Source organism: Porites lutea, chromosome 9 (genome assembly GCF_958299795.1).
Source record: "Porites lutea chromosome 9, jaPorLute2.1, whole genome shotgun sequence".
NCBI lineage: Eukaryota > Metazoa > Cnidaria > Anthozoa > Scleractinia > Poritidae > Porites > Porites lutea.
The window spans coordinates 9,501,452-9,510,658 of record NC_133209.1 but is presented as its reverse complement, the minus strand read 5'-3'; the positions used below and the strand labels follow the sequence as shown (position 1 = coordinate 9,510,658).

At 39.6% G+C, this 9,207-nt stretch overlaps 1 protein-coding gene across 1 annotated transcript; it reads right to left on the bottom strand.

Annotated features, from left to right (window-relative positions):
- Positions 1-1,709: 1,709 nt before the first annotated feature.
- LOC140948050 (uncharacterized) lies at positions 1,710-8,520 on the bottom strand. The gene is made up of 6 exons (XM_073397270.1): positions 8,139-8,520; positions 6,597-6,643; positions 5,867-5,911; positions 4,794-4,856; positions 4,014-4,154; positions 1,710-3,420 (listed from the first exon to the last, which is right to left on the bottom strand). Exons 1-6 carry the CDS (start codon positions 8,429-8,431, stop codon positions 2,945-2,947), a joined length of 1,065 nt encoding a protein of 354 aa, XP_073253371.1. The 5' UTR covers positions 8,432-8,520; the 3' UTR covers positions 1,710-2,944.
- Between the last annotated feature and the right edge of the window lie 687 nt (positions 8,521-9,207).

The window sequence follows — 9,207 nt, the reverse complement described above, 5'->3', positions numbered from 1 at the left end:
TTCTGAAAAAGTGGCTGATAAGAAGCGAAGAAATCGTTTACAGTAGATTCATAAAGATTCCATTGAGCTAATTAATCGTGCTAAGCGACAGGTATATACATTTTTCAAGGTGAGACTTTAAATAAGTAATTCATTTATTAACACGAAACTCCTCTGGACCCTATGACTTTGGTTGTAAAATTCAGCCTGTCGACCGAACTTTTTTGCAATTCAAAAGAACATTTCTTGAACCCCATGTACACCGAAAACTAACTTTCTTAACGCACTTAATAGCGTATGCGTGAGGTAAGAATATATCCAAGTAATTTAACCCGGACGTACAAGGAGGGGGGGGGGGGAAGCGGAAGGGAGGCGTGAAAATTGCGTGGGGGGGGGGAGCTGTCGTGAAAATCACCCTACGCAAGAAAAGGCGACACGCGGCGGGCGTGTCGCCTTTCCTCGCGTGGGGTGATTTCCACGCGCGCTCGCGTTTCGCTCGCTCTACTATCCCTGAGGAAAAATGGGGGACTATAATTATCTACTCGTAGTCTATCCATCGCTGTGCTTTGTGTAAGTTTCACGTGACAGTAACATCCTCGCTGAGATCGATCAAGTCAGAGAGCGGAATTCGAAGAAATCATTACAGTCATTTTGTAAGACGCCGCTGACATATCGATGACTCATCTGGTTTAGGTCGATGTTATCTAGTAGTGCTTTCCGTGGCTGTAGAAATTTAAGTGTTTTCGCTCTGAATAGTCTAAAATCCAAGTAAGTTTAAACGAGCGTAATTGTTTTGCCTTCAATGTTGCGACTTCTATAATTTTGGCAGGAAATTGTCAGACCCGTTTTGATTTGGTATTTATTTATTTATTTATTTATTTATTTATTTTGGTCTAAAATAATCAATTTGTAAATCCAATATGGCTGGGATAAGTTTCTACGGAAGGATCTAGATGGGAAAATCCAAGAAGAAAATCGAAAAGAAAACCTGAAAGCCGAAAAATTTCTCAAGGGGGAAGCCATTTCCAGACGGCTGGACCTCCATCTTTGGAAGAGATACCTGAAGTGTTCTTTCAAAATTCTGAGGATAAAAAAACACCTTACAGACGGTATACCTTTAATTTTCCAAGACAAAAAAGTTTGAAACCTCCGAAAAACTAGTCCACTAAACAACCGTTCTTAGTGTAGTCACGCAACGCTCCTCCCCACAAACGGCCGGATGCTGAGGATCGAACCACATTCCTGTCCTGCGATTGGCCAATTAGAATTCTGCTCCCATTTTCTGGAAGGTGTTCGGGCCACGTTTGCGGTACGGTGGCTCCTCTAATCACACTTTACTTTTTTCAGTGCCCCATGTATAAATGACAGAACAATCAAAATCGTCGCGTTAAAACAAGTAGTCAACTGAGAGTAGTGTTTTGTTGTCGAGTCACATTCTGAATTTATGATGAGATAAGCAGCAGCAGCAAGCAAGTCGAGCAAATGTGATGCATAACATGGATGTGCTTATAAAGTTTCCGGGTATATTTCGCATAATCATTCATCGATAATTTATAAGATTGCTTTTGTTTGAATCAGTACCCTTGAGAGTTTAGTCTTCACATGTTACAGCAACACAATGAGCACATCTGGCACATGAAATTTATCATACACATGCACATTTACAAAAAAAGAACCAACCGATCCTGGTAAGAGTTATGTAGGCCTATCAAACCTTTTCTGTTCGTTTATTGTTTGTTTGTTTGTTTGTTTGTTTCTTCACTTGGAACTTTATTAACCGCCTAAAACAAACTTTTCTGCAAATTAACCTTTTCGTTACTTGCCGCAACATAGCCCGTCCAAATTCGGCGATGATTGATTGATTTGTCGAAAATTGAGAAGAGTATTCGCTTCCAAGCGACGTCATGTATGATTGCAGAGATGGACCGATGGATCTGCTCCTCATAATATTTGTTCTGCATGCAATTAAAGTTTTGATGGCTGGGACATTTGGGAAAAATGATATGTCCTTGGAAGGAAAGTGTTGCTGGGAAAGAGACAGTGCAGGGTGTCTGAGGGGATTTGTTGTCTAGAGTACCTGCTATGTGGTATTTATTCGCGCTATAATCAGACCCAAACTGGCCAGTAATTGTTGGACATACGTCTGCTGGGAAACTTCCCAGTAAGTCAGGTTGCAGAGTACGTGTAGGTGCACCTTGCTCGCTGGGAACTTTTCTATCAGTCCTGCTGGGAGTGAGGAACAGATAATTTTTTTCCCAGCATTCTCCCAAAATGCTTAAAATGGCTTCGGAAAGCTTTATTCATGCGTTGTTGTTGTTTTCAGATCTTTTTTCTCAAAATTTCACGTTGGGTGCCCCTGTGATTGGTTTGTTCGTTAGACCACGAACAAAAGGGAAATGTGATGAATGTGGTTCGATTCTCAGCAGCCGTTTGTGGGGAGGAGCATTGCGTGACGACATTAAAAACGGCTGTGTTGCAGACTACCGGAAAACCGCTCTGACTGGATATAATAATATGTTTCTGCTAGAGTGGCACACGACACCGGCGATGAAGCAGGCCAATGGGATAAACTCTGGTTCTGGAATCTACTCTTGTATCGTGGTTTTTAACAAACTCACCGGAAAGGTATTAGCCGCAAGAGATAGATCATGTCCTGCAGGAAAGGGCGGGTTCTGTAAGCACATTGCCGCTTTCTGTTATATGAACATTTAAACATAAAAAAGTTTACGAAAACTGAAACAGCAGTTTTCTGCGTCATATGCCTTCGCACTTCATCTAGTGGGAAGCCAAGCGTTTTCAACAATTAGCTATAACAATTGGGAAATAAGCTCAATTTACATAATTTTGAGGAAAAAAATACAACGTAACGTTACCAAAATTTGAATACTTGATCATTAACAATACTTCCACCTTATAGCAAATGACACCACGTATTACAGTGGAGAACAGACGGTGTCAATGATATCTATTTGGTACAAACAACGCAAGTCAGCTCATGGCCGTCAGTATAGGGTTTACACGGTAAGTCTGTACTACAGGAAGTCTCAACCACGTACAATAATGCTCCGTTCGTGTCGCGATGGCTCCCCGGTACAACTTCAGCATCCACGTCAACGCAAACAAATTCGGTGCCGTGTTTATGGTCGTGATGCGATGACATCAGGTATCCGCCGTACTCTTTTGTCCATCCCGTCGGGCACTTGTTTCTTCCAGGGACCATTAATTGCGAACCACGTGACGTGACGTAACAAACAGCGCAAGGAGCATCGTGGTTTGTAAGGCTTTGGATAGATCCCAAGAAGCTCCCTGACTCGTACTCGGTACTGTGTATTGCAGTGCCCTGCCAGCCGCCGTTGTTCTTGCCATGGTTAGGGATGTTGGGAAGACAAAGGTAATTAGAGCCGCTACCATGCAAATTGTGATGACCATTGGCCATGACTCCTATTAACAACAACAACAACAAAGACATTTTGTTTATTCGAGTTTATTCGACAGGCAGGCGAGTTGAATTAAAGCTTACTTGCTCAAAGAGGGGGGAGTGAATAGGGGTATGCAAATCCGCCGACCCGTTATGTTTTATTAACCAAATCCGCCGTTAAAATTTCGCCTGAACCTGAAATCTGGGCAAAAATACTTTTAATACACGCAAAGTCCAAAATCCGGGCCCAAAAAATGGATGAATCCGCAATCTGTTGGAATTGCAGAATCCGGAAATCCGTTAAAATCTCGCTTTGAATCCGAAATCCGGGCAAAGATATTTTCAAAATCCACCGATCCGTTCGCCTATTCACCCCCTCTCTCAAACCTTTAAAGCTTACTTGCTCAGTGGCAAGAGTCCAGGCATTTCAACTTCTAACAAAATTGAAAACTTTGAGGGTCAGGAAGTGGCCCTGGGCGAGCAAAATTTGAATTAAAGCTGTTTTCCCAAAAGAAAAGCTGGAAATAAAGTTCTTTTCGAGTTCTAAAGAGGGTCAAGACCAGTGTTATATCTACAATGTATATAAGGAAGAGGGGGAAACATCCTGCACTCTTACCGTTATACACCAACAGGGCATCTCCGTAGCAGGTTTTTCTTCCCCATCTATTGTATATAACGCCTGATAGCGAATATCCTTGTGATCCCTTCTCTCCTTGAGGTCCCGGAGCTCCAGGAATTCCCACCGGCCCGATATCACCTAATTAAACAAAGAAAAACAAATCACATGAATGCTCATTCTGGACCTTGAAATTAAAATTTGAAAGAGAAATTTTGCTTGACTGAACTGAAGGTCTCAGATATTGTAGCTTTCGACTTTATCTCACAGTCTTCCTCAGTAATGAACGCTCACTGTTCTCACGTGAATTACACTTAGGAGACAGCACTCTCCAAACACTTACGTTAAAATCATGGAGGCCTGCTAACGTCATTGAATATTACGGAGAAGATAACTGCCACCTGGACCCACTTTATGGGCACCTTTTAATACGCACAACTCGTTATTATCGATGGGGAAAGCCTTTACATTTCCCTTGAGTTTAACCCGCTTAATTTAGACACCCTTGATTGCGAATCGAAAATTTAAGCGAAAAAGGGCAATACTAATTTTTTTCTTGTTCAATCCAAGGTTAACCACGTTCATAACTCGTCTTGGTCAACTGTTTTAAGTTCTAAGTCTCGTTTCATTTAGTTTATTGTATTCTACATTAAGAAAAAAGCTTAAACATGATTCATGAACAGTTAACACTAAAAATATGAGCATTGAAAAATAGGTTTCATATACGGCTTACTAAACAAGATATTTCACTCAGCAACTGTATTATTCTTGTTCCTCTACCTTTTGGCCCTGGCAGTCCTCGTGGTCCTGCTGGTCCTTGGTTTCCGTCTCTACCATCTCTTCCTAAAAGTTGATGAATGTTTCATTTCTCTTGTTGAACATGTTTCCTTATAATATCGCCTATGTAAACCTCTCTAACTAAATAATTAAGAGTAAATGGTAAACGCGATGTAAGAGGGAATCTGAGAGATAGTTTGTCGCTTTTAATTTACTTTAAAGTTATCTATTTACCATCAATCATTTATTTATTTTTGCCAACATTAATGAAAATATACTTCATGACCAGTTTCACGGAACACAGCGCCTCTTCTTCATCATCATCATCATTATCATCATCATTATCATCATCATCATCATCTTCGTCGTCGTCGTCATCGTCGTCGTCGTCGTCGTCGTTGTCTTCGGCGTCCTCGTTGTCGTCGTCATCCACATTGTCATAATCATCATTGTCATCATCATCTGATCGTCACTGACCCTCGTGGCGATGATTATTAACATTACAATCCTCATCCTAATATGGGTATTTTAATTATTGTCCGTCGTGATCCTATTGGTGGTCTTCACCTGACGTCACTAAAATTCAAACTACAATACTATCGATCCAACTGAGATTTTACTTTCATGGTGTATTAGAGCAGCTGAAAACTAATTTTCAAACAAATTTTCGCTTCAAAAGGGTTCTTGGTTTTGTAATAAAGTACGCTTGAATTTCTAAGCTGTTGCGTGACGCAGCATTTTCATGACGGCCGAGAGAGCTGTCATTTAGGTTAAAAAAGTGACTTTTTTCGAAGAATTTTGCTATCTAATCAGTTCAAGTGTTAGAAAAAGTATTACTTTAATGTTTGTGAGTTCCACTAGGAGTAAATTCAAGCTTTTGTTGCAAAACTGGGTAACAGATGTTTCTGTTGGTTTCTGTCCGCCATGTTGGAGCTCATCCAACATGGCGTTGTGGTAGTTAGGATGGTTGTTATTGTCATCGTTATTATCATGAATACCACTTTGGATGTTTTTGTTTTCCAATTATGGTACCCGAGCTTGGTTTCGTGGACTGTAGAGAAGATATCAACACTTACCTGGCGTTCCGGGAGGTCCTTGCATGCCATCTCTCCCATCTCGCCCTGTGAAAAATAACAAAACAAGAAGTGTAAAGTAAAAGCTACAGAGCAGACCGAAATGTAGCACGTAAGCATATTCTGTTAAACGGCAGAAAACGAGTACAATTTACAGCCCACAAAGTTTGCGCGTTTGTCTACGAGATTGAACCGAGCGTATGTTTAGGCAGATAATGGGCCCTTTGTATCGCGATACAATCACAAGGCACAAAAAAAACCTTGCTGGATGGCAAAAGATATGGAGGGGCAAGAAAAAAAAAGAGATTACATTATTCATAAAACTAATATCCTTTCTTGTTAAGGTCCCCTGTCGTTTGCCATCCTTCAAGGTTCTTTTGTTTTCTTTTTTGTTTTTTTGTATAATGTGTCCGTATCGTGCCCCAGCGCCCCTTTTTTGTCCTGTAATTGTAAATGTTTTCTAGTACGTATACTATGTGTTTCATTATTTTACAATTCGCCCCGGCGTACTGAGTGACTGATTCCTAGTTAGTGGCTTAGTTTTCAGATGCCAAGGGGTTCCAGTTTTCTTGAGCAGTATTATAGATTCTAAAGCCAGGATTCTAGATTCCCCAAGCAAAAATTCCTTGATTCCAGAATCCGGATTTCCTAACATAGTCCTGGGCGCTGCAAACATGTACATACTTCACTAATATGTTTCACTCCCACCCACCCAATGCTAACGTTTACAAACCTGGAAGTGATGCCTGTCCGCGTGTACCGTTGGAAATTTTCACGGAACTATAAAAAGGCGACAGAGAAACAGTTTCTGTTAGCAGCACTTGACGCCCCAAAACTGTCACAAACTGAATTTTATGCATTATAGACGAATCTATTAAAATCATGCATGTACGATCAAACACACGCTGCGCTAGAATAGGAACGTGCCCGAATATTCATCACCCCCTTAGCGTCCTGACGCAAAAGACTCTCCTTTATTATTTCGCCATATAGTAGTTTTGGTACCCTTTTTTTCTCAGTCTTGAAAAGTGTAAGGCGAATATTAAATTAAATGAACTTAGACATTTTTTTTCACCACTTTTAGCTTATTAAGTAACTTTTCGACCTCTCAACAGACCCCAACAGGCCAGCACGGGATCTAGGGCAAAATCTCGTCTGCGCGTTTGCTTGTTATCAATGCACCGGGAAGAATTGTAAACTAAATAAATAGAAATATCTTAAAATAAGTTGAGACTGAAATATGAAGATATTTTTACCTTTAAAAAAAAGCTCACGACGGAATCCATCAGGAAATTGAGTAATGTTAATTTTCAGTGGACAAAAATCTTGTACCGGAATAATCAATATCGCATTCTTGCTTACATTTTTCAAGGGCTATAGATCTAATTAGTTATCTGTAATAACTCCAAGGAAAATTTCTTATGAGAGTCCAAGAAAATGAATGTCCAATTTCACAAAATGACATCTTACACATGAAATTTTAAGAATTTTGTCTGTGTTTTCACAATTCATGTGAAATTTGACATTTATTTTCTCGGGCTCCTGTGAGAAACAGTCTTTGGTGTTATTACAGCTAACTAGTAATTATCATTTTATAGCCCTTTAATTAAGTTATTTTGGTACAAGGTTTTTGTCCACTAATAATTGAAATTACTCAATTTCCTGATGGATTCGGTCAATTTTTTTTTATTAAGGTTGTATGTGAGAAGCAAGAAAGTACCTTGAGTGTTCTCAAAGTTAAGTTAAGTCTTCTTATGGTCAAATTTCTTTCTGATAAACTTAATTATCATTACTAACCTTCTTGTCGGTGAAATATCCAGTCTTTCGGGTTTACTACAGTGCAATTTTGAGGGGTGTGGTATTCGAATTCGGCTACTGAACTTTGAGGTCCATTTCTACTGATGCAGATAGAGTTTCCTTATTGAGGTCCGATTTTAAAGTTCGTAAATTTAGCGTGACAAAGTCTGTTTTGATCTATTCACCAGTCTGGGCAGCAAAATTTAAAAGAAGAAACTGTGCGCCTTAGCAGAATCAAAAAATAAAATAAAATAAAATAAATGCATGCACCTTTGCTGATGAGAGATATGACTTTGATATGGGCGTAAAATCTACCTTCATATCGACTCTATTAATACAAATTCTTAAGAGTTCTTTATACACTGGCATGAGTTGTGCTATTAAATAAACTCCGCCTTTAGACAGTACACAAGGCTTGAGGAAGCTTACCTACTGCATCTTAAATTTGCATTTCAACTCTAACCGTGGATTTCCTTACCCGCTTTCCAGTAAAGCAATTCTCCTGACAAGCTCGGAAATTTGCGAGTTGCTAGCTCTCCTTTTACGCCTCGAAGGTGGATCTTTCTCTCCAAGACTCGTCCTTGAATCTTTAATCGCTCTAAGCTCTTTCTTTACCTCAGATAGTTGCTGCTTCATCGAGACGAACGCGACAGATATATACACGATGCTCAACACTAGGAAAGCGACGGTTATCAAGTACAGAACGCAACGAGTTCGTTCCTGCAGAACACATTTCAAAGAACCGAAAGTTCTATCCGACTTCTTGTCCATCGAGCCTCCGGAGAAAAAAAAGTCAGATTAGAGCAGTCATAAGTTATGCACTTTCCAGTGATGCCAGAGACTACACGCTGTACCATTTTATATATTTGGCAAAAAGGAAGTTATAGTATGTTCCAGAATTTGTTGATAAGCCGGAAATAGATAACCTCAGTTTACACAGTGTTTGCTTCATCACTAAAATAAAAATTGGATGTTCGCCGTGAGGTTGAAACAATAGCCGGCAGACAATGACCTTACTTAACCCCTCCTAAGCCGATCAGTTGCATAAACTTAGTGCTTCCTGTACTTTTATTTGGCTTTTTAAGGACGTTGTCAAGATGGAACAAAAAATAAATAGATTTTAAATCATTTCTGCAAATTTATTTATAGCAAATGAGTTATGAATTCCGGGCCACAAAAATTGAATCAAATTCGCTATAAGAGGTAGCGTATCTGTAAATAAGAATATTTATTTCATATCATGCCCTGGATTTTTATAGAGAAAGCGTGGCTGAAGGTTACATTGTGCTACAAATCCTCCTTTTTTTACATGTACAGCAGATGATGTTTCAAACGCCTTAGCATGAGACTAACACGATTCGCACATGGGACAGCAAGTAGGATACAAAAAGGTACACTTTTTACAAGGTCAAATACATCCAAACATGATAAACAACAAATACCTTCACTTCTTTTAAACGTTATTTTCTTAGGATACAAATAATAACATTTCAATTAAGTTTACCTTCATTTACATAAAGGCCGTAGGGCTAATCCAGGATTGTGCT